Source organism: Musa acuminata, chromosome BXJ2-9, assembly GCF_036884655.1.
Source record: "Musa acuminata AAA Group cultivar baxijiao chromosome BXJ2-9, Cavendish_Baxijiao_AAA, whole genome shotgun sequence".
Taxonomy (NCBI): Eukaryota; Viridiplantae; Streptophyta; class Magnoliopsida; order Zingiberales; family Musaceae; genus Musa; species Musa acuminata.
In genome coordinates, this window is record NC_088346.1 from 7101431 (window position 1) to 7127705 (window position 26275).

At 37.2% G+C, this 26275-nt stretch overlaps 2 protein-coding genes across 4 annotated transcripts; both read right to left on the minus strand.

Annotated features, from left to right (window-relative positions):
- Nucleotides 1-882: 882 nt before the first annotated feature.
- On the minus strand, nt 883-12846 carry LOC135622897 (indole-3-acetaldehyde oxidase-like). 3 transcript variants are annotated; one of them, XM_065125212.1, is made up of 10 exons: nt 12651-12840; nt 10295-12076; nt 8131-8390; nt 6725-6934; nt 5316-5534; nt 3489-4454; nt 2912-3007; nt 2696-2794; nt 1894-2083; nt 883-1321 (listed from the first exon to the last, which is right to left on the minus strand). In XM_065125212.1, exons 1-10 carry the CDS (start codon nt 12781-12783, stop codon nt 1095-1097), a joined length of 4182 nt encoding a protein of 1393 aa, XP_064981284.1. In that variant the 5' UTR covers nt 12784-12840; the 3' UTR covers nt 883-1094. The 3 variants fall into 3 exon arrangements, with proteins under 3 accessions (XP_064981284.1, XP_064981285.1, XP_064981286.1); XM_065125213.1 differs by lacking the exon at nt 8131-8390 and having other exon boundaries at nt 6725-6927; nt 12651-12842; XM_065125214.1 differs by lacking the exon at nt 883-1321 and having other exon boundaries at nt 1962-2189; nt 12651-12846.
- Nucleotides 12847-14173: 1327 nt separating this feature from the next.
- LOC135622898 (indole-3-acetaldehyde oxidase-like) lies at nt 14174-26225 on the minus strand. Its single transcript, XM_065125215.1, has 10 exons — nt 25936-26225; nt 23126-24898; nt 21312-21571; nt 20916-21125; nt 19261-19479; nt 17399-18364; nt 16160-16255; nt 15926-16024; nt 15162-15351; nt 14174-14712 (listed from the first exon to the last, which is right to left on the minus strand). The coding sequence occupies exons 1-10, from the start codon at nt 26066-26068 to the stop codon at nt 14459-14461; spliced, it is 4200 nt and encodes a 1399-aa protein (XP_064981287.1). The 5' UTR covers nt 26069-26225; the 3' UTR covers nt 14174-14458.
- Between the last annotated feature and the right edge of the window lie 50 nt (nt 26226-26275).

Genomic DNA, 26275 nt, shown 5'->3' on the forward strand with positions numbered 1-26275 from the left:
TATTAACGTACCGATGTATAGCGTCGATACGTTAGGATGTATCGATGGTACACCCTAAAATCTTAAAAATATTTTTACCTAATTGATCGCTATATCTCGATAACGGTCAAAATCCAAGACAATACCGTTCGATGCACTTCAGTATCGATCAAAACACTGATACTACAGAATAGTCCGCGTACCGATATCCTTTCAAATTGGTACATCTCGCTTGTATCGAACGATACACATCAAAATTGAAAACCCTGCCTCAAAGTATGCTGCCACCATGCGTTGGAAGAACACTCCAGACCATCATCAACGACACCAATGTCTCCAAGCAAGTTCCTTGGCAACTCCAGGCTCTCGTTTCTGATGCAAAGCTCTTATTGAGCAAACTTGCATCCTTCTCTGCTAGCTTTATTCCAAGAACTCTTTAACTGCAAAGCCCACCAGCTTGCATCTATTGGTAGAACCTCACGGATGATTCGAGTTGTTCATCCAGTCCTCTGGCTATGTTTTTCTAATTTTAATGAAAGTTATTTTTGCTTCAAAAACAGAAAGCTCAAGTGTTCTATGAACCCCTTTTGCTTACCTAACAATGCTGCAAAAAGGGTGAAGTGTGTTTGAGATCTCTCTTAATTATGTGAAATATAGGGTGAATAAAATTGGCATAAACCTTCATTAGAAGAAATCATAAGGAATGAATTTTCAAGGGTATTAACAGTATAACATGGATTATAGTTATGAAACATATACATATGTGTAATACCAAAGTAATTGCCATCCCTGAGCAGTTGCATTGAGCATGGTAGCTGTGGATCTTGAGTTCATTCTTGAACAACCAACCAAATAAAAAGTTACCAGTTTTGTATTCAAGATCACAGCAAAGCACATCTATCAGACAATAACAATGTCTTCGGATACATTTGATTATACCTTGAAATTATACATAATAATATTTGACTTCTGGACAAACCATTTTGCAGTCTCAATGATTGAGCAAAAGATCACACTCATTAGCTGCTAAAACATCTTTGGTAATATGGATTTAGGCATTTACCTGCAGTTTAATGCATCAAGATGATAGATTTTAGTGATGACACGAGAACTTGTTAGGCTTTCACTTGATGGGAAGACACTAAGTTTTCCAAGTACTTCTCCACATTGTCAAGGCCACAGAGCTCCTTGACCACAGGCATGGTTGCCGGCACTTCCAATCGAAATGATGATGAGCTATCAGAGCTAGTAGCAGAAGAGAATTCCATCCGAGCGGCTATTATGGCCTCCCTTGCTGCGGAATGAATTGAACTTGCCAGAACTAAAGGTGGTTCCCCAGAAGCTGCATGAAAGAATCAGAGAATTGAGCATCAGTCACGAACCCGAAATCAAATGATGAGAAAATGGTTTCTATGTGCACAGAAAAATTTTTCAATATAAATGACATGAAGTTTAATGGTTTAGTAAGAGCACACCAAGCATGCTTTGATGCTAGAGGAAAGCTGTTAACATGCAGTGTTATCAATGCAAGATCTAATTAAAAGAAGCTGTGAGTATTTTGCACATTTTTTGACTTCTTTATGACAAGAAGAATCTGTGTGAATCTTAGATGGTATTTTGGAAGCTGTGTACAGCTTGTAGTTGGAGAGGAATAATAGAATGCTTAGGTGAGGATGTTATCAGTAGCAACATCAAAGGTTCTTGAGGCTGAGGTCTTTCCAGAAGCTGTTATGGCGGACAATTGCGACAAAGAACAGCTCTTAGATCTTTTAAACTGCCCTGTATCTTATGTTCATAAATGACAACTCCGGCATGCACACCGATGGGCGCACAGCATGTTTGTAGAAATAACAAAGGGTATGTGGGAAATTCAAAGAAAGCAGTCAGTATAGATGAGTTGAAGTGAAAGAGAACCTTTCGACGAGAGAACCCGTTTTTCATGATGTCCACTGTTCAATAATTTGACATTGAACTGCCTCGGGATGGTGTCAACAGTTGGGATTTTGTATGTCCAAGTACCATCTGAAATCACCAAGCCATCAGAGTTCTCAAGGTATTCTTCACACATGAAGAAACCAATGCCTTGAACAAATGCTCCTTCAATCTGCAGAAAAGGAGAGAGATAATTATTTGATATCATGATTGTTGCAGGCCAATAGAAGGTTGAAAGGAATATGATTGCAGTAATTAATAGGAGTTCCAGCAACTGCCTGCATGAATGAAATTATGAAACAATCAATGACTTTTCCATTATATCATATGAAAATAAATAAGCATGCCATGCGAAGTGCAGAAATATGTAAATGGCGGAATGCATGTCAGCTCATTTTGTCTGTAAACCTAGTTTCCAGTTTCCACTTGCAGCTGAGTCAAATAATTATTGTACAATGACAACCAGTAGTGCTAACCAAAAATAAAAATTATGCATCAATCTACTAAACTGGAAGATACGTACCCAACAATTTCAAGCATGGATAGGTAGTTCCACTCGTCTTTTATATAATTTGTCTTTTAGATGTAAACTGTAAAGAACAACAATATTGCACATACACAATATATTTAAAAAAATTTGCACTCATAAGATCTGAAAAATTCCTTAGAGACTAAGGAGATTTTACATACACTATTAGTACTCTAACCGAAATTTTGTTAACCAGTTCAAAATCATGATAGATGACTCGCAAAGAAAATAAAGAGGAACACTAAGAGATCCAACCTGTCCCAAATCCACAGCAGGATTCAAGCTTTGTCCACAATCATATATAATGTCAGTCCTCAAAATTATAGTAGCTCCAGTAAGAACATCTACCTCCACCTGAAATGTAACATAGTGTGAATCTGAGCATAAAGTGAACAAACATAAGTGTCAACAGAACAAAATGGTGGTATCAAAAGTCAACAATGTGGATTTTAGCAGTGTATATAAAGTTACCTCACTTATAGCAGCTCCAAAATTGAGATAGCTAATAGAAGCTTCTTTGGGAACCCAGTATGTACTCTCTGACAAGTTCACAGACTGCATATTTGCCTACAGAGAAAAGGGAGGCAAATCAAATGTAGGAAGATGTAGTTACCTTGATAATTCTTGAGGATAAAAGTAGTTATCTTGATGATTTTCACTAACATGTTAATTCAGCATATTTTACTATTAACATGATGAATTGAAACTAGTACCAATATGAGAGAGAGAGAGAGAGAGAGAGAGAGAGAGGAATTTTACAAGTCCAGTTTTAACAAGTGAATCACATTTATTAACAATTGAACTTTGGTAGAACACTCACAATACTAATAAATGAAACACATGTATTAAATTATGTAAAATTCCTTTATCAGGATAATGATGCTACAGAACTTGGTCGCAGATATTCAAAAGAAATCCATTGGAGTTGGTTCAGTGCCAGATGACCACATATTAAGTAGAGCAATATAATTAGAATTAAAAACAACAACTAATAAACAAAAAATTAAATAGGATGTTTCTTAATTCACTAAAAGTAGTAACCACTCACCTGAAAAATTAGTGTATCCCATGAGATAGAACCTGTTTTGTCCTCTAAACTTTGCTTTAGAGACTTTAGTCTATCAACTAGAACATTGCAGGATAGACGAACTGCCTCACAACTTGCTTCAGATGTGGTGCTCCCAGCAGTCAAGCCTCCTTGAACCAAACTCAAAGTATCTGCCTGAATGATCCGCACCCTATCCAAAAGGTTTTGACTTCCATCAACCCATAATTGTCCAAGGGCAAATGCTGTCATTTGCTTCACCTTTGTCCACAGCCCCTGACCAATCTCAATTCCTCCAACTTCGACAACGATTGAACCATCAGTTAGAATAGATACTTTCCCAGGTGTTGGTCGTAGCACTACTTGGTACACAACAGGTACCAAAGAAATTCCACGTTTTCTCCATTTATTGCAACTATTGAAATGCCGTACTATTTCAAGACGATCAAAGTAGCTAGCAGATGAAGCCAACTCATCAATCATAGTAGGTAAAGTATATTCAGGAGCATCTCCAGCGCTACCTTCATAATACAACATAAGACTATCATAGGTGTGGAGATTTTTCTTTCGAACAGAATTCACATCAATGGACAGGAATGATGCTACATGTTCAATAACAGATTCAGCAATAAAAGTTCCCTGTACTTCTCCTGGACCCCGCATAGCTGATTTTGTTGGAAAATTAGTCTTGCAGAGCCTAATATCAAAAGAAAGAGCACCCCAGTTGTACTTCTTTAGTGCTGATACCATGTTACATGGTATAATTATACTAATATCATCTGTTATTCCTGCATTGACTAAGATATCTACATGCAAGGCTGTAATTTTCCCGTCAGACTTGAAACCCACAGAGTAGTTTATGTGCATCGGATGTCGCCCTCCTGTCATTATCATATCTGTCTTGCGATCCAGGTACATCCTAACAGGACGGCGCAATCTAAATGCTGCAAGAGCACATGCAGTCGCAACCTATACAGGATAGAATGTTCTTAGAAACTTCACATAGAGATCGTAACTCCTAGCTATAGAGCAAAATTGTTGGGCTATAAGGTCAAATTCAAGCACTGCTTGAAGAGATAAAATTATGATCATTGAACCATGTTTAGTTTGGAGACATTAATGGTAGACATTTTACTGGATATTAGTGTACTACTACAGGATATAACTACTAGCAAATAACAATATGTAAATGTTGTCAGCTGCCAGTTCTTAAATAAACAAACCAAATGCAAATAACAGAAACAAAAAAGAGAGAAGTAGAAACATCCTGTTAAAACAAACAAAACCAGTCACATTATTGTAGCTTGCTGTCTCACCGAGAACCAAGGTTTATGACCCTACCCTCTAGAAATCAATGTCACTATTTCATGCTAGAATTCCAATTTATGTCTCTTCATCAAATCAGGTCAATAAACATTTTCTGAAAAGAGGAATGAAGATCATAGCATAAGGCTATAAGCAAGTGGCAAATGGAGAAGCCATATGTACCATATAGTGCATCATGCTGCAACATTTTATAAGTGAATTTGGGGGACGAAGTGGGACATCTCACATAAGCACAGTCCGAAATAAGAAAATTTAAAAAATGGATTTTTTTCCCAAAAAGGATGAAATTCATTGCAAGCCTGAGAGAATAAAACAAAGATTGTTGATCTCTTATTGCATAAAAAGTTGGAAAAAACTTCTGCGCAGAAGGGAGTATTAGCAAAGATTCTGGCTCATTAACTATACAAAAGCATTTCATGTTAGATGCCCATTGGACCACTGCCTAACTCACAATAAGGATCAATAAAAAAATTTTATTGCTCATAAAAATGTTTTGATACTCACAGGCACTGATCTTGGTCCTTTCCCACCAAAACCTCCACCAACTCTTCTTGTAATAACCCGGACATTGTGAGCAGGTATGCCTAGGCATTTTGCAATAGTACCTTGTGCAATCTCGGGACACTGAGTTGAAGTGTAGACCAAAATACAATTGTCTTCGTCTGGTATGGCAAGAGCTGTTTGTGTTTCCATGTAAAAATAATACTGAGAACCAAGCTTCACCTGCATACAGTCATCACATAAGTGTGAGTTCCCTTGTAGACAGGAGGTTTATACAGTGTATACATAAAAAACTAAAAGAAATATAAATTGGTGAACATTTTTTAAGACCAAATTTCAATATCTGAAACTACTACTTTTGGGAAATTATTTGCATTTCCAATTAAACTGTGACATAAGTTAAGTGTTATTATATTTTATTTAATTGTTATTCTAATGATAGATTAAAAGAAATTTTCAAGCATACCATAGAAAAGACAAAGACTAGGCAAGCCACATTAAATTTAGTACTATACATTTCAGAAATATCTACAATTCTTTTCTCCACTTGTTTCTTTGTGGTCCCTTTCAAACCTATAACCAAATTTGTGCTTAACTAAACAGATGAATCTTACCTTTTCTATTTTCTTTTTCTTTTAAACATGGATAGCATTGGTCCACATGTGCATATCATGCAAGAGGCGCCAATATATGACAGCCAATTTCTGGATTGTATCTGTCAGTGACAAGAGTGTGACAAGTACAACATGGCTTGGTGTCATGCTAGAAAGGTATTGGCATACCCCTATGCCAGGAAATGATGATTTTTTTATTCTAAAATACTTTTGTGCTGGGGATATCTTAAGAAGTATCGTTATTTGCATGTAAGGACATGCAAGATTATTAAGCTGAGCAAATCCATGCTTTCATAGTCACATAATATATCCTCGCTATCAAGTATTTAGATTCTCCCATGCAACTACATGGCCAAATAACGTGCAATAAGATTGGAATATTTCAACAATGGAAGAGTATCAAAGCCACATATTTTAAAAGTTGATTATTCTTTGAACAGTATAAGGATTTGCTAGAGATATGGTTCCAGGTTAATTTTTGGCAAGAACACTTTGGTGAATGACCACTTTATCTGATCCTACAAATTACTGCATCTGCTTCCTTCTCACATTCATTATGTATTTACCAAGGAAGCACCTTATAGATGCATAAAATTGTCATGAATTCCATCATGAGGACTGATGGATGCGTAGTTGGCATCAAGGCAAAAGTCTAAAAAGAGACTCACTGTAGGTATGTAACAAAAAGAAAAACTCCCAGTTAGTGAAATCTCTATCTTGGTTGTATCCTAGGACTGCCCTCATTATTAACATCAAGTCATTAAAATCAGCAGAAAGGAAAAACAAAAAGAAGTGTACCTCAGCTGAGAGAATCTTGTGATCAGCTTCTGCCATTCCTTTGGAGAGATCTCCAACCTTTTGAGGGCACAAAAATGGAGGAACTTTGAAAAAGCTGGATCTTCTAACAGCATCTTCAACTGACAAAATTGGAGGTTCTAAGTTCTCAGTGCAATATTGTACATCTGCTTGTTTAGCAGCCATGTTAGCTTGTCTCTGTGTTTCTGCAATCTAAAGCAGAAATATAATAAGCTGTAGTTCATAGGAAACCACATATATGCACTTATCTATGCTTACATCAATATCAACAGCACTATTCAGCTGCAAACAGTTTTTCCAAGCAAGGATTAAAAGACTGGTCACACTAATCAGTACAGGCTGGTATTTGTCAGTTCGACCATGAACAGGTGGATGGACATGTACTGCTAGTTTTTGTCTGACCTTGGTTCATACTGGGCTTACCAACTGGTATGATTAGCAGGATATACTACCTGGTTTTAATTATTGAAATGGATTTATGGGATATGACAACAACAATGATAATAATGACAACAACAAGCCAAAATTGTTGGGGTCAACCTCATGGATCTTCTGTCGTTATTGAACTCTATCAAAAATAATATCCTTAATTAGATTAAAAGCATTCATATGCTTATTTCTAATTTCTAGTAAAGTTTTCTTAGATCTTCCTCTATTTTTCCTCATACTACTAACCATGGTCTGCAGTACCGGACTGTACCACCCGGTATGGGCGGTACGTACCGGTCCGACAGGCTTCCGGTACGCGGACCGTCTGTTACCGGCCCGACACTGTAGCAGTGCTACAGTGCTCGGCACGCCTGAATATACTGCTCGGTACACCTGGGTGTACCGCTCGGTATACCGTACCGTACCGGTACCGAGCCCAGGTCGAAACTCCGATACGATACGGTATTGCGGACCTTGCTACTAACAATAATTCAACGCTTCTAACTACATCGTCTATAAGCCTTCTTAGCACATATTCATACTATCTTAAATAATTCTCCCTTGATACCTCCTCCTCCTCCCACCTTATTCCTCATTTCTTTCATTTCTTTTATATTTTCTTTCTTTCTTTCACCTTCTCTCTCCCGCCTCCTTTACCTCTTCATCATTCTCCTCCTTGTGCTGGCTCCTCCACCTTGCTGCATCAGCATCGCTACCTCCTCCTCCCCATAAGGGTCACTACCTCCTACAGCTAGGCCTATTCCTCAACCTCCCCTGCTCCCTCTTCTCTTTTTTTCTTTAGTCTATATGGTAATGACTTATAATGTGTCAGTATGTAGTTTCAGACTGATATGGCCCACTGTTAGCGCTAGACCCTGATTTTAAACCTTGCTTCCAAGGTCTACAAAAGCAAACCAAAGTGATTAAAACTCAAATTACCGAGAAGAATATGGATATACCACAATGCCAAGTGGCTGACCAGCACACTCAGTCAGAGAGTGAGCAAATAAAGATTCAGTTCCATATTGACAAGATAATCCAACATTTTGACCTCCTTTTGGAATGTCATCAGCACCAATAAATGTAAAGGCTTTCTGCGATGATGATGTAGATTTGAATTTGATTCCCTTTATATGTGCCAAAGGCCTTGTGCTATTTACAAATGCTCCATAAAGACAGTACTTTGGAGAAGGAATATCATCCACGTATATTGCTTCACCTGGCTAGAACATTAGAATCAATGAGACTGAAGGATGATAAAAGATTTTTTTATTTCTGGTCTTTAGAAAAAGATCAAGCACATAGAGCGATGCCTAGGCACAAAGTCATCCAGAAAGGTCAAAGTGTTAGTTGTATATTGTTCATTGCACAATCAAGGAACAAGAAATTAACAACTCATACTGCATAAGGAATTTTTTATAGTGACAAACTTCAACCTGAAAATTTTTTAAATTTGAATTAAATTTTCATAGACCAGAAAAAATCATATCACAATACAAGGATACATATTCAGTAAAGATGCCACTCCAGAAAGAGATGCAGGAACTCTTAGACCTTGAAACCCGGAACTATGCAGATACAATTATCAAAGACAGACACATTTCTTTCCTATTCATACTTCTCACCAAGCCACATTCAGGATGAAACTCCAGATCTTCTGTCTTCTTGGTAAATGATCATCTACTAAAGCCATTACAAGCAGGTTTTATATATCTGTGCTTGCTAATACAACAATGAGAAAAAACAATTGTTTAAGTTATAACTTAATAGAAGAAACAGGAATGGAACTGCTAACGAGTGGTCCCACATGGCAGACATGCGGACCATAGCCTCCATGCTGCGTGTACATTTGACTAAGGTATGAGAACACAACAATTCACCCTATCCAAATAATTGGAAAAGATCTATGCAACTGGATGTCCCATTGTTTGCACATGCGAGACATCACTTTGGCCCTCCACGTGTGATGTTTGGAGATTTGCTTCCATGATCAACAATAACTCCCAACTAAAAGGGATAACTCTCCTCATGTAAGTGAAGGCATTAATTCCTAGTATACTTAGCTGTTTCCTTAGCTCTCTTAGCCACTAGCCTGATTGGAGCATTGGAGGGGTCCCCACCATAGATACTTCAATGCACCTTAAGTATTCCTTTTTGCAAGGCTTCCTCTTTAGTTCCATGCCTGCTAGCCTGACTTGCGGCTCCCTCTAGAGATGACTTTGGCACATCCTTAGATGTGTTCTTTTGCAAGACCTCCGCTTATAGAAGAACTGTTTGGATTCAGTAATTTAAATAGCACTCTTAGGATATCTGACACATGGTGAAACTCAGCCAGCCCTACCATCTCCCTGAATCTAAAGCAGCGGGTAGTTGCTCCTTCATACCCTTCTTTTACTAAATAACTGTGAATGTAAAAGTACTTGCAAAAAAAAAAGAAAATTGTTAGTTATTTGACTGAAGATAACCAAGGTTCCATACCTCCCATTTAAGGCATATAATTCTAAGTAAAACCTTGCCTTGTAACCTAACTCCAAAGAACCTCATATTTTGAGTTCATATTTACAATCTTGAGCTGATCAAGTACAAGTGAAAGTGATATTCCAGGACAATTCAATTAATTGAGATACATATTTTGAGTTCATGAATGACAATAAGACTACTCTTATTCAGTTGTTTCATTGCCACAGATACAGAGAAAATATTTTAAACATGTTAATCTGATAGATTCCGCATAAACTGAAGTTGTTAAAAATGACAATGAAACCTAAAACAATGTGAAACCTAAGATAACAGCAAACAAGGTAGAAAAGGCACTGATATGTTATAAAAATATTGAAGTCTCCTCCTACAAATAAATGCAGGTTGTGTAAAGCATGAGTGTGCACACACAAATGATAGTAAAAAGGCAGAGAAAACACCACTACTTGTCCATAAGTTCTATTCATACAAAGTTCTTTCTTTATCCTAAGTTCTCATTATCACAGCTTCACCAAAAGATATTACCAATAGCTAATATAAATATCCAATATCAGGAAAAGGAGAAAAATCTTCATACGGGCAGGGAATTAAACGATAAATCAATAGAAGCTTAGCTGAAGGGAGAAGAATGCAATGCAATTATACCAGAGGCTTGTAATTCAACTCCAGTTTTTTTGATAGGATCACCAACTGGATGATAATCCTTGCAAAACTCAACCATCTGCTCCGAAGATAAGATCAGATCAGGATTGTTCGCTTGATCAAGTTGTTTAACATTTGATGCCCTACGAGGCAGATCATCAGCAAATCCACTGATACAGCCATTGGAGTTTTCAATTGTCGCAGCAGCACTAGAAACAGACATTTGAACGTTCTTCTCAGGCACACTCAAGTCTTTTAGTAGTGGTTGAAAAAATTTGAATAGAAAAGCAATTGCTAAACTTGATCTATATCTTGAATGAGGAGTGTGTTCATTTGGTATGATGGTTTCCTTAAGTAATTTAATGGCTCCAAGTAAAACAGAGGCAGTGACAGATTTACCCACCAAAAAGTTCTCAACTTTTCTTGCTCTCACGGCATGTTCACTGCCGTAAGCACCAAAGGCCAAATGTATATTATGTATAACAAGATCCCCATAGATGTTATATGAACTAACATGAGCCAAAAAGGCAGAGTTCACATAAGCAATAGCATTTCCAAGAGGTCGTGGGGCTGCTCGGTATGTTTCAAATAGTATATTGGCTTCCTTTGTAGGTTCAGAATCAATGCATCCTTTAGCTCCAGAAGATGACTCCATTACAGAAGTTGAAAAAGGAATGTGTATGTTTATAAGTACAGTTCTGTCATCACAGGGAGGCCTTTGTAAAAATTCCTCCAGTGGAAGAACTAGCCTTTCTGAAGCTGTCTGAAGGCAGATAGTTGATCCAGCAGCAAGAAGTATTGTAGCGACATCTGAGGCAAATTGACTTCTTTGTGCCATAATTAAATTTCCTCCTAAGCTTGCCATGTTCCTAATGAATGGTGTAGCCACCTTATCCATATGATCAGCAATCTTGCTGAAGACCAATCTTTCATTAGAGTGCAGCTCACTTTCATTTTTTTGTTTCAGCACTTCAATAGCCATAGATATCGTCACAGCAGCCCCAAATGAAACCCCTCCACTATCCCTTCTGATCACCGAGAGCTCTGGAATCCCTTTGAGATCAATATACTTATCATACAGGTCGTTTTCCTTGTAAACACCAGACCCTGTATTACCAACAACCAATTTTACATGGCTTTCAAGGAATGCGTTGGAATTTAAAAGCTCATAAAGCTCTTCGATACTGGTAGGTCGATACCACTGACACTCTGGCAAGCCCATATTCTTGAAATTGTCCAAGATATCCATTGAGGACTTGATCTCAGATTTCAAGAACTCAGGAAATGTGCAGATTCTTTTATGGCTGTGACAAGGTAATCTACAAACCGTTGCATCTTTATTCCCTTTCTTCCAGAATGTATTCAGGCCCAAGTCCTCCAAATCGACATCAGCTGCAAAGCTCTTGCAGACATCTACGATGGACCGATAACCAGTGCATCGACAAAGATTGCCGGCAATGGCCTTCTCAGCCTCTGTCTTTGTGATCTTCGAAAATCCACCAGGAGGCTCAGGCCTACTGGTCTTGTCAGCATTGGTAAGAGCAGAAAAAAGTGACATACACATGCCAGGAGTGCAAAATCCGCATTGGGACGCATGAAACCCTGCAAACCTCTCGTGAATTGGATGGAAGCCATCCTCACTATTTCCCAGCCCCTCGGAGGTGGTAACAGAACAGAAATTTATGCTGCAAAGAAGCGTCAGGCATGAGCTAATACTAAATTCTTTCACTTGCTCGTTAACAGGGTGGTACGTAGAGAGAAGAACAACACAAGCTCCACAGCCACCTACACCATGAGGTTATAGAGAGAGAAATTATCAAATTCACGTTATATACTTTGTCAACATGCTTGCAGCTAATGGAAATTGGGAATGTTTATCAACAAGAACATTTAGAAGTCTTGCACATGCAATCGCAATCGAACAAAGACAGAATTAGTGCATTTAAATCGACGAGTGTCCAAAACAATGACAATATAAGTCAGCAGAAACACAAGACAAATATTCCGAAAAAACAGCAAATTAATGGTCTACGTTAAATGAACCAAAGAACGCAATTAAGTACCAAAACAACAGATACAGATTAAGAAAAAGACACATCGATGAGTCCAAGAAGTTTAACTAAATCACACGATTGAAACCAAATTATCTGACGCAAAAAAGATCTTCAAAAAACTTTATTGGTCCATCAAAGAACCAAAAAAAGGAAAAGAATTAGCAAACTTAGACACTCCAAATACATATAAAACCGACGTCTTTAACAGCAAAAAACAATATTCCGTCCGAAACTAACGATATTTCGCCACCAACAAATATAAAAAGGCGATCTTGGAGGAGAGAGAGAGAGAGAGAGAGGCTGACCCTCGCCACACCCGAGCTTGGGGCCTCTGAACCGCGTCTGGGTCCTCAAGAACTCGAGCAAGGTGGTGGAGGGATCGACCTGGGCAAGCTCGAAACGCTCTCCGTTGACGGCGAACACCAGCTTCCGCGCCATCTTACCCGCTGCCTCCTCTGCCAAGACTTTCGGATGTGCTCGGGCTCTTAAAGGCGGGCCATTCCCAGCCAGAATCGCTGAATAGTATATCCATGGGGACCAAATGGTATGACGATGGGCGACGGCGACGGCGACGAGGAATGAGACAGCACGCCATCCGTCGCTTCTCTGGTACGCGGCAGCTCAACGTTCAGACGCTTTTAAGTATCCACCATATCTATTCTTATAAATCTAAACATCAGATGATTCATGTCACAAATGATAAACACAAATTATCATTCAAATATTAAGAAATAATATTAGTTATAATTGCATATATGTTGATGTTTAGGCTCTCTCTCTCTCTCTCTCTCTCTCTCTCTCTATATATATATATATATATATATATATATAGGATAAATACAAGAAAATACTTTAGAGGTAAATATTTGCATAAAGTGTTTTCCAATCAGTATAAATTGTTTTTTTCTGAAGAATTTTCCTACACTATGTGATTGTCACATGAAGAACAAACAAGGAGGTTGCACATTTCTTATTGTTGTTGCTATCAAAGAAAAAAAGAAAGGGAAGAAAATAATCATTGGTGTGCTTAGATCATAGATGACGCAAATGAGAAGGTGACTCTGAAGAAAATTATACCCAGATGAATCAGTACTACAGTGGCATCTTCTTCCAGCTTGATGTGGATGTATTGGTTATCATAAGGTAAGTGTTGATGTCAAGAAATGTATAGTTTAGAGGCACAAGAAATGTATGTTGTAGTTTTTATAAGATATAATTTTAAGAAACATCAAGTTTCATGGGAGAAAATAAGTAATGTTGTGGATGAAAAAGACATTGTCAATGCATATAGAAGTTTATGGATAAGAAGAAGATTTTTAGAACCATCAGCACCAAACACCTTAGAGTTATAGTTTTTTTTTATTTTAATTAAAAATAATTCTGTGACTCATTGCATAAAGAAAATATATACAAATTATTGAGATTATATTTGATGTTTCCATTTTATTAGGGACAGGTAGCTGATTGGAATGAAGGAGACATGGATGGGTATATTAATTTATTTTTGAAGGCATTAAATTTTTGTTATGTTTGATGGTTGGCAATTTGATCCGTTAATTTTCTCTTGATGACTATTCCAGCTCAGACTCTCAGTCAACCAAACCGGTGAGAATCCGGTTTCACCATTTCATGGATCGGACCGGTGGATCAGCATATCAGATCATAAAACTAAATTTATTTTATCAAAAAAAAAATATTTCAAACTTAAATTTAGAGGAACAAAATAAAAATCATTAACTTTGAGTGGCCAATACATTAATGCCACACAGTTGGAACCCTAACACCAGCATATTGACAACAAAAAAGGAAAGGAAAAAAAGAGAGGAGAGAGCAACAAATGCACAGGAAATTTGTTGAAACAAAAGTGTGTGATAAGGAACACATCTTGTTCGATGTATATCAGAGTTAAAGAAAAAAAAGAAGTCGCACGAGATTTGCTAATTGTCAATATCACAAGGCAAGGCACAGCCCAGGCAAAACTCATCACTTTCCTTGTAGATTATCCGATCAGTTTATCGAATCGAAAGTTACGATTTAGATGAAATCATTTTAGTTTTATCGGTACTGAAAAGAAAAGCTCCTTCATCCCTCTTTCGTGTCTGCCGAATTATCTTCACACGGTGCCCAAAACATGATTGGCTTCCATTTTTTTATGCGTAGACACAAAAGCTTCCAAGTACTTCTCCACATTGTTTAGGCCACAGAGCTCCTTCACCACTGGCATGGTTGCAGGAACATCGAATTGGAACGTTGTCGGAGAGCTATTTGGGTCATTGGTAGAAGAGAATTCGACACGAGCAGCCCTAATTGCTTCCCTTGTTGCACAATGGACTGAAGCTGCTAGAAGCAAAGGTGGTTCCCCAGATGCTGCATGGAAGAAATTTATCAGCTACCGAACAGCTGTAGTTACTCGATGTCTTCAAAGAGAAAAGGCTGATGAGAAAAGAGGAAAGGCATCCATTCACCAAAAAGAAGGCTACAGGTATGGTAACAATGCAATTGATTCTATGTATGTGGCTTCCTTTGCAAGATACTATGAAAGAAGTAGAATGAAAGCAGATTGACCATAATGCATGATGAGAATTTTGATACTGCTTTGCAAAGTCTTCAAGGCATGTTAAACATTCACTAACTCATGTTGTGTCTGAATTATTTCATTTGTTTGTTATATTGTGTCTCCTTTCTTTCCGCTTCTATCATGAATTTCGTATATATGCTAAAGCAATTGCGACCCGTCAAACAAAATTTGCAAATACTTCTGTCATTGAAGTTGGGACAGAAAGCAGTGTGGCGGTACAAAAGTGGGACGTTAATACCTTTCGAAGAGAGAACACGCTTCTCGTGATGCCCACTTTTCATTAACTTAATGTTGAACTGCTTTGGGATGTTATCAATAGTAGGGATTTTGTATGTCCAAGTACCATCTGAGACCACCAAGCCATCTGAGTTTTCCACGTGCTCCTCATACATGAAGAAACCGATTCCTTGAACAAAGGAACCTTCAATCTGCAGATAGATAGAGAGATGTTTATTAGCTTTTGTTGTACTTGTTGCAGATCAGTGATAGCTAAAAATATTATGTGAAGTCCTTCAAAGGAAGTCCCAGAAACTGTATGCATGAATACAAAAACAAGCATGCCAAGTGCCAAACATGTATTCCATCTTCATCAGAAAGGACAGCAACCCATATTTTGTAAGCCCATTAGAGAAATGAACAGGATGCAAATCTAGTGAACAATGTAGGTTGACCTTGTTGGCAGCAAATGTTAGCACACAAGCAAAACTAGAAATGCCATTGCTAGACAGAAGAGTAATATGCACCTATCAAACGCTACTAAATGATGGAACATCCCCTACCAAGAATAGATTGAGTAGTTCCACTAACCCATTGTGCAGATATGAAGGAACCATGGTTTTCCAATCTTTGATACATGGTCAAAAGGCTTACACGAATGAGATCCCTAAGATCACACATCAACATCGAAGATTTGGCATACCCTAATTTACATTGACTATAAGTACAGTCAACTCCCAGTTTTAATATAATAAAAAGGAAATCAATGTAAAACATTCATCAAACCTGTCCCAAGTCCACAGCAGGATTCAAGCTCTGCCCACAGTCGTATATAAGATCAGTCCTCAATATAGTAGTACCTCCAGTAAGAATATCAACCTCTACCTAAAATGCCCATAATTTCCAAAGTTATATTATGAGGATCGAAACATAAATTAAATAAAACAGAGTCTTGCGAGAGGCACACTTCTGAAAGCAGTGAAATCAAAAGTCAACAAAGTGGCTGGTGTATGAAGTTACCTCACTTAAGGCAGATCCATAATTTAGATACATCATAGAACTACTGTCAGGAACCCAGTAAGTACTTGCTGACAAATTAACTGCTTGCATATTTGCCTGTAGATAAAGAGGGAATATATATTCATAATGCAAGAAAATGAAGTCATTCTGATGATTTCCACTAATAGTAATAGGTATATGTTTAATTAGTGCCAAAAGAGAACAGATAGCTTAGTGCAGAAGGCTTCCGTCAACGTGGGTCTAGGACCAATGTACATAATCTTACCCTTGCAGGCAACAAGATTATTTAAGAATTAACATAATACAAGCAAACTCTGAGATACAAAATGAACCTACATGACTGGCAAAGTAAGGAGATGAAGTCCAACATCCTGTTTTGACCATTCACATTACATGATTATCAGAATGGAAATTGTCTCTACCAACTTATGAGAAAAAAGATCATCAAAACACAAGAAATGGAAGCAACTTCTGTTAAACAGAGGTGGAAATAATATATCCAGATGCATGATGATTATAAGTTGTACTCGAATATTTTATATCGCAAACTGTAATAAACAACTAAAGAACAACTGCTATAAAATAACATTTGCACTCCTCTCAAGCTTTACCAATTTACTGAGAACTATTAGCTTCAATAGTTCTTCCAATTCAACTTCTTCCCTGTTGTTCTGTGCTCATATATTTAATACCCTGACAATAGCTCCACATTTATTATCATGTAAACATTACTCAGATTAAGCAACTCTCCTATGTTATAAATGGTGGTGCAAGTAAGGAAAGAATTCAAGAAAGATTTCATCCATGAATTTGAACAATGGACTATCCTATGTTGATCCAGGGCACAGCAATGAGAAAGTACACCAGTGAAAATATTAGAATTTTCGATAGATTGAAATTTGATTTTAGAGGTTGGATTCGCCTTTTTCTCCTCGTTCCCTTCTGAGATATTTGTCATTGTTCTGACTCCCATGTTCCAGTCCATTTTCTAACTCTCCCCACCTCTCTCCCTAAACCCTGGATGATTTAATTAATTGCTATCCAATTATTGATTAATTACTATAATCTTCAATAAATTACTAAAATGTATCAGAAGTATTGAGCTACATGTTACCAAAACAAGGGCTAATTTAGGTAGCCACAAATGAACGGAGAAATAAGGAGACATAAGTTTAAGAAGTAATAAGTTAATAACTATAAAAATAGTAGCTCAATTAATTAAAAGGTATCGACATTCACCTGGGAGATAAGGGTATCCCATGAGACTGTACCCATTTTTTCTTCTAAACTTTGCTTAAGAGTTTTCAGTCTGCTGACTAGAATATTGCATGATAGACGAACTGCCTCACAACTTGATTCAGACGTGGTGCTTCCAGCAGTCCAGCCTCCCTGAACCATACTCAGTGTATCTGCTTGAATGACCCGCACCTTATCCAAAAGGTCTTTGGTTCCATCAACCGATAGTTGTCCAAGGGCATATGCTGTCATTTGTTTCACCTTTGTCCAGAGCCCCTGACCTATCTCAACTCCTCCAACTTCAACAACGATTGAGCCATCACTTAGAATAGATACTTTCCCTGGTGTTGGCCTTAATGCAACTCTGTACACTAAAGGCATCAAGGAAATTCCTCGTTTTCTCCATTTATTGCAACTATTGAAATTCCTGATTATTTCAAGACGGTCAAGGTAGCGAGCAGATGAAGCCACCTCATCAACTATAGCAGGTAGAGTATATTCAGGAGCATCTCCAGCGCTGCCTTCATAAAACAATACAAGACTATCATGGGTGTGGAGATTTTTCTTTCTAACGGAAGTGGCATCCATGGAGAGGAATGATGATACATGTTCTATAACAGCTTCAGCAATAAAAGATCCCTGAACGTCTCCTGGAGCCCGCATGGATGATTTAGTTGGAAGATTCGTCTTGCAGATTTTAGCATCAAAAGAGAATGCACCCCAGTTGTATGATTTTAGTGCTCCTATAATGATATGTGGCATAATTGGACTAATATCTTCTGTTATGCCCGCATTGATAAATATATCCACGTGCAAGGCTGTGATTTTCCCATCAGACCTGAAGCCAACTGAGTAGTTTATTTTCATTGGATGACGCCCTCCTGTCATTATCATATCAGTTTTGCGATCAAGGTACATCCTAACAGGACGGCGCAACTTAAACGCTGCAAGAGCACATGCCGTTGCAACCTAAACATTAGAGTATCATATTGTTAGCTGATTCACAAAGACCTTACATCACAGAACAAGAGAGAAAAAGAGTACAAGACTGGCTCGAGTTGCTGCCTCGAGGAGCAAAATATTATAACTATAGAAAGCAATTGCTTTTAATATTTATATATGTATCCGGAATTTAACGAGCTGATAAGAAACTCTCCAGCAGTGAAATAAAGTAAAATACAAAAACTTGTTGATTTTTAAGTCATCCAAGCATCAATCGCTGGAAAAGAAATGCACCAAATATCAGAAATAACAGAGATATGAAAAAGTGGAGAGACATTCCAAGGAAACAGAAATTCAACAAAACTTAATCCTTTCATTTAACATAATTTCAAATACACAGGAAGTTAGCTGCAGCCTGCCATCTCATAGAGAACAAAGGATTATGATATTGATATTTTGGTATAAAAGATCTTTTTTCATACGTTGAAGTCTTCATTTGCCAAGGAAGCATAAAGTAAGACAGTATGAGAAGTCCGAGACAAGTTCTAAGTACTAGCCAGTTCAAAATCCCATATCATTTAGGTGAACTTTTGGGGAAAACAGAAAATAGCTCAGTAATGTACAGTCTGAAGTACGAACCTACAAACGTTACGAACATAGGTAGCTAAAATTCAATCGAAACAGAAAAGATACCTGAGAGGAGAAAACAAACAGGATGTCAACTCATGATTTTATGCACACAAGGGACTTTTTTTTTTGGGAAGATGCTATCTCATTTATCATGCAAAAACTATTCATATTAGATGCCTATTAAGAGTTGTATAATCAAAATAGAGACAACGATAATCATGTTCACATTTAAGTTTATTGATATCTATCAGAAAAGGTTACAAGGAATTGATGTTAACAAGTTTGGCACTCACAGGTATTGCTCTTACAGCTTTCCCACCAAAAGCTCCTCCGACTCTTCTTGTAATCACACGAACATTATGATCTGGTATTCCAAGGCATTTTGCAATGACACCTTGTGTAGTCTCAGGACACTGACTTGAACTGTAGACCACAATGCAATTATCTTCGTCTGGTATGGCAAGGGCTGTCTGTGTTTCCATGTAAAAATAGTACTGAGAACCAAGTTTAACCTGCATACAACCATTAGAAATTATCATAGTACACAAAGGAAGTTGCTTAGCCATTAGACAAAATGTGCATAGGCTTCAAAAGAGAGAAAAAAAATCAATAATGACTGTATCTGACATGATGTAGTTCGGTATCATGTTAAAAAGGGCAATCAAATTGCTGAGACTTCCAACCAATCTAAATTTAAATGACAGTTGGCAGTTAAAAGCTATTTATCATAATTTTATTTAAAAGACAGGTACCCTAGCTTGCTTTAGAGTATGTTGCAAATAAAAATTCAAGACAACCCAAAAACAAACACCTACAAACTAAAATCAAGTATTACAGTGTTTTAAAAACACATCAACCATTATTTTCTGCATTTACTTCTCCACCGACTTCCACAAAATTCAAACCTCTAAAACTATTGTAAACATTTATCTTATCATTTTTTTTAATTATTTCTAAGTTGTGGCTATCTTGAAAAATAACTTCGTTATATGTAAGGAAATGCAAAAAGTTGTAAGCTTAAAAGTCCAAGCACTGCACTGTCACCAAATAAAATTCATTACTAATTGTTTTTTATATCTTGGAGTCTAAATCAATAACTTAATAGAAGATAAAAAAATTTCAAGCATGGAAGTCTATCACCACAAGATTCAGACTGTCACCTATTTTAATAACCTATTGTGCTTAAATATGTATTACAGTGTTTTAACAAACACCTACAAACTAAAATAAAGTATTACAGTGTTTTAAAAACACATCAACCATTATTTTCTGCATTTACTTCTCCACCGACTTCCACAAAATTCAAACCTCTAAAAATATTGTAAACATTTATCTTATCATTTCTTTTTTTAATTATTTCTAAGTTGTGGACTTCATTATATGTAAGGAAATGCAAAAAGTTGTAAGCTTAAAAGTCCAAGCACTGCACTATCACCAAATAAAATTCATTACTAATTGTTTTTGATATCTTGGAGTCTAAATCAATAACTTAATAGAAGATAAAAAATTTTCAAGCATGGAAGTCTATCACCACAAGATTCAGACTGTCACCTATTTTAATAACCTATTGTGCTTAAATATGTAAGAAAAATATCAAAACTTGCACAACTAGTCTTTTTAGTTAATCCTGATGATTGCCCATATGCATCTGCTTTCTTCTCCCATTTATCATGCATATAACCAAAGCACCTTATATGGCATATGCTCCTTATATGGCATATGCTCAACGTGTCCACTATGAGGATTCAAAGAATGGTGAGTGACGAACAACATAATAAATTATTGAAGCAAAATAACACCAAGATATTATAACATAAGACTGTATCAAACACATACCAAGAAAATCAAGTAGCGAGTGAAATTATTATCCAAGCTGAAGTTGGGAAGATCCCTATTGTTAACATTGGGTTGACGAAATTGGTAACAAGAAAATGCATACAAAAATCACCTCAGCAGAGAGAATCTTGTGCTCAGCTTCCGCCATTCCTTTGGACAGATCTCCAACCTTTTGAGGATAAAATACTGGAGGGACATCAAAAAAACTCGATCTTCTAACAGCTTCTTCAATAGATAGAATGGGAGGTTCTAAGTTTTCAGTGGAATATTGTACATTTGCTTGTCTAGCAGCCATGTTAGCATGTCTCTGTGTTTCTGCAACCTAAAGCAGCCAAATAATTAGCTGTAGTTCACAGAGAATTTGAAGTACTGAAGTACTGCAGTTCCATTACAACCATATTAAATGTTAATTCAACCACAAATGTTTTTAAAAAATGTGAGAAAAACAAAGCAAAGTAGCAAACCAAAGCGTATAGGAATTTAACTAGCGAGGGGAGTATGGGTATACCACAATGCCAAGAGGCTGACCAGCACAAACAGTCAGTGAGTCAGCAAACAATGGTTCAGTTCCAAAATTAGTACTACCACCGATATTTTTCCCTTCTTTTGGAATATCATTGATGCTAATATATGCAACAACCTTCTGCGATGCCAGTGTAGAGTTGAACGTAATGCCTTTTATCCAAGCCAAAGGAGTTGTGCTGTATACAAATGCTCCAAAAAGGCAGTCCTTGGGAGAAGGAATATCATCCACATAAATAGCTTCACCTGGATTGATCATAAAGTTAATGAAAGGAAAAGTTTATAGCTACTTGATTTGTTTTTTAAAAATGACTTAGAAGATGAGAATAATGCCACTGCAAGTGTTATATATATATATATATATATATATATATATATATATAAGGAATATCATCCACATAAATAGCTTCACCTGGATTGATCATAAAGTTAATGAAAGGAAAAGTTTATAGCTACTTGATTTGTTTTTTAAAAATGACTTAGAAGATGAGAATAATGCCACTGCAAGTGTTATATATATATATATATATATATATATATATATATAAGGAATATCATCCACATAAATAGCTTCACCTGGATTGATCATAAAGTTAATGAAAGGAAAAGTTTATAGCTACTTGATTTGTTTTTTAAAAATGACTTAGAAGATGAGAATAATGCCACTGCAAGTGTTATATATATATATATATATATATATATATATATATATATATATATATATATATCAACTGCACAAGAAAGAACAGATTGACAAATTCATCAAAGTGTGCAAGGAAAACAAGAAAGCAAATATGATTCCATAATTTTCAATAAAATGAACAGGTTAAGTAATTGCCCGATTAAAGAAAAAACTTCTTTGATGGGAACAAAGCCATATTACATTACAGACATTAAAAAAAACAAATAAGCATTCAACTCCAATTACAGATGCAAGCACTCATAACTTTCCAAGCACATAAATATGCAGAGGCACATACAAATACTATAGTATAGACTGCATACTTTCTCCTTCCACATAAAGCATGACACGACAGATCTTTTGTGTTTTTGGTACTAAGGCAGAATGATGAGTTTTGTGATAACTGGTACGGATATATCAAAACTCCAGTTTAAAGCCCCATAATGAGAATATAAAGCAGTCACATTTCTCATAATGTGCTGAAAAACAAGAGTAGCATCATATTTCAATCTTTTTCTAACAGAAGCTTCAATACAAAAGCACTATCAAACTAAAGTCTGCTTAGTTAGACTGGTAAATCTGTTCTGTATTTAAGCTTTGAAGACAGATTTTCTAGCTGAAACCTTCCTTAATCATAACCTGAGCTGAACAAGAACAATTAAGATTGCACAACTATTCCTTTAAACATTTTCTAAGTTTGTTTCACTAACTTCTTATCTTTATATACACATTTTCAAACTACGACAGACAATTATTTTATTCTGATATGCTCAAGAAAATTTAAAATTGCTGAAGCTCATTAATGTAGAACATGAAGCAGTAAGCAATCAAAGTTAGAGCAAAGTGAAAAGAAGCATCAAGAACCTTGTCTAATAATTGTAGTTGCCGAATCACATATATGTGAATGCACATATGCCACAAACATCTGACTTAAAGATAGTACCATAACTAATATGAATAATCAAGATTAAAAAAAGAGATATATTTTTCATAACAGCATACATAAAACAAATAATAAAACAATTAGCACCAAAATTCAATACAAAAGTATTACTAACACTAAGTATAACCAACTAAAACCTTCACTGTATAAATAGGAATAGTAATGCAGAATATACCAGAGGCTTGAATTTCAACTCCAGCTTTTTTTATAGGCTCACCAACAGGATGATAATCGTTACTAAATTCAACCAACTGCTTCGAAGATAAGATGACATTAGGATTATTAAGTTGTTCCGAGTGTGATACCCTATGAGATGAAATATCAGCACATTCATTAATATCACTATTTGGGTACTCAGTGATTGCAGCAACACCAGAAGAATCCACAGGACCATTCTTCTCAGGCACAACCAAGTCCTTAACTAGTGGTTGAAAAAACTTAAATAGAAAGGCAACTGCCAAACTTGATCTATATCTTGAATGAGGAGTGCCTTTCTTTGGTATAATGGTTTCTTGAAGTAATTTAATGGCTTCAAGTAAAACAGAGGCAGTCATAACTTTACCCACCAAAAATTTCTCAACTTTCCTTGCTCTGATTGCATGTTCAGTGCCATAAGCACCAAAGGCCAAGTGTAGATTAAGTATAATAAGATCCCTGGAGATCTTATCCAAAGTAACATGAACCAAGAAAGCAGAGTTCAGATAAGCAACAGCATTTCCAAGAGGTCGTGGGGCTGCTCGGTATGTTCCAAATAGTATATTGGCTTCCCTCGTAGGTTCTGAAACAATGCATCCATCAATTCCAGAAGATGACTCAATTGCTGAACTCCAAGAAGGAATATGTATGCTTACAAGTACAGTTCTGTCATCACATGGAGGCCTTTCTAAAAAACTCTCCAATGAAAGAACTAGCCTTTCTGAAGCCATCTGAAGGCAAACAGTTGATCCAGCAGCAAGAAGTATAGTAGCAACATCTGAGGCAAATTGGCTTCTTTGTGCCATAATTAGATTTCCTCCTAGGCTTGCCATATTTCTAATGAATGGTGAAGCCACCTTATCCATATGATCAGCAATCTTGCTGAAGACCAATCTTTTATTTGAGTGCAGCTCACTTTCTTTTCTTTCCTTCAGCACTTCAATGGCTCTAGATATCGTCACAGCAGCCCCAAATGAGATACCTTCACTATCCCTTCTGATTACTGATAGTTCTGGAATCCCTTTGAGATCAATATACTTATCATACAGGTCGTTTTCCTTGTAGACACCAGATCCTGTATTACCAACAACTAGTTTCACGCGACTTTTGCTGAATGAGTCAGAATTCAAAAGCTCATAGAGCTCTCTAATGCTGGACGGTCGATACCACTGACTCTCTGGCAAGCCTGCATTCTTGGAATTGTCCAAGATATCCACTGAGGACTTGATTTCAGATTTCAAGAACTCAGGAAATGTGCAGATTTTGCCTTGGTCGTGACAGGGTAACCTACCAACATTTGCATCTTTTGCCCCTTTTTTCCAGAATGTATTCAGACCCAAATCCTCCAAATCAACATCAGCAGCGAAGCTCTTGCAGACATCTGCAATGGGCCGATAGCCGGTGCATCTACAAAGATTGCCGGCAATAGCCTTTTCAGCCTCAAACTTTGTGATCTTTGAAAACCCGCAAGGAGGCTCGGACCTGCTGGTCTTGTCCGCATTAACGAGGGCAGAAAAAAGTGACATGCACATACCAGGTGTGCAAAACCCGCACTGTGACGCATGAAATCCTGCAAACCTTTGGTGAATCGGATGGAAGCCATCCTTTGTATTTCCAAGCCCCTCAGAGGTTATAACAGAACAGAAATTTATACTGCAAAGAAGCGTCAAGCACGAGCTAACACTAAATTCTTTCAGTTGATCGCTAACTGGGTCGTATGTTGAAAGAAGAACAACACAAGCTCCACATCCACCTACTCGACAAAGTTACGGAAGTATGTTAAACTGGAGAAAAACCATCAAACCCAAGTTTTACAGCATGGAGAACTAAATTTAAGACATCACACAGAAATCTAGTCTATTTATGAAAAGAAATATATCCAAGTGAGCAACAGCCATAGACTGGTACATGCAAACAATATAGAGCTCTCCATTTGACTTTTGGAAGAAATGCTTAACTATTCTATCTCGAATGCAAATGAGGAACACACGAAGAAAACCAGATGATGATTCTGAGGACATAAATTGACAGGTAATTTCCCAATGAATTTCCAAAATATTTCAACAAACACATGAGGCAAGTGTTCTTAAATAGAATGACACTAAAAAGAAAAGAGAGAAGTTCCGCGACAAGACTTCAATCAATGAAGCAACTTAACTTTCCATGCACACGAATAACCCGTTCTAAAAACACCCCAAAGGCAGTGGCGAGACATTAAAAGTCAAAAGAAAGCATATATTTGGCGACAACTTTGGGAACATATTAGTAAACTTTGACTTAAACGAGCTACGTTGCAGCCCGCAAAGAAGCTATCAGAAACAGAATAAAAGATCAGACCACTGATATAAACAAGAAAAAGGAAATGACAGATATCCGAAGAATCCAACCTAATAACAAGTTCAATCCCCCCCTTAACACCACACAAAAATGGTAAAGTTCTTGATCAAACAGACCATAAGTCCATCAAAAAGAGGGGAAAAAAATTAAAATTTGCAGAAATAGCAGCCGAAACATCGAAGACATCCAAAAAAACATAGCAGAGATCAACAGAACTCTCGTCTTGTTCGAACACAAATCACCAAGCAGCCCAAAGGAACCACCTTTAGGAACCAACCCGGTATCCCCATCTCGACAGCCTAAACTTCACATAAATTTATCGAAACTCTCTAACAAAAATAAAATTAGCAGTCCAAACATCCGACAATCCAAATAAAATATCGGAAATCAAGAAAAAGGACCGAGAGGTCCACAACCAATTGTAAAATCTCGAAGCGAGAGCGAGGGGCTCACCTTCGCCGCATCCCAGCTTGGGACCCGTGAACCGGGTCCGGGTCCTCAAGAACTCGAGCAAGGTGATGGAAGGATCGACCTTGGCGAGCTCGAAGCGCTCCCCGTTGACGGCGAACACCAGCTTCCGCTCCATCTCGTCCGCCGCAGCACCCACAGAGCTCCATATCGCCACCGCATTTTATAGTGGTGGAAGATGCTCTGACCGCCAGCGCAGGATGGATGCCCGTTGAATCCAAGCAAGCAATCGACAAAGAATAATTATTGATGTCATTTTCCTGCGAGGCGGCGGTGGAACGCTTCGTTGGATCCTTCAATCTATGCCACTGCAAAAGGAGTCTTG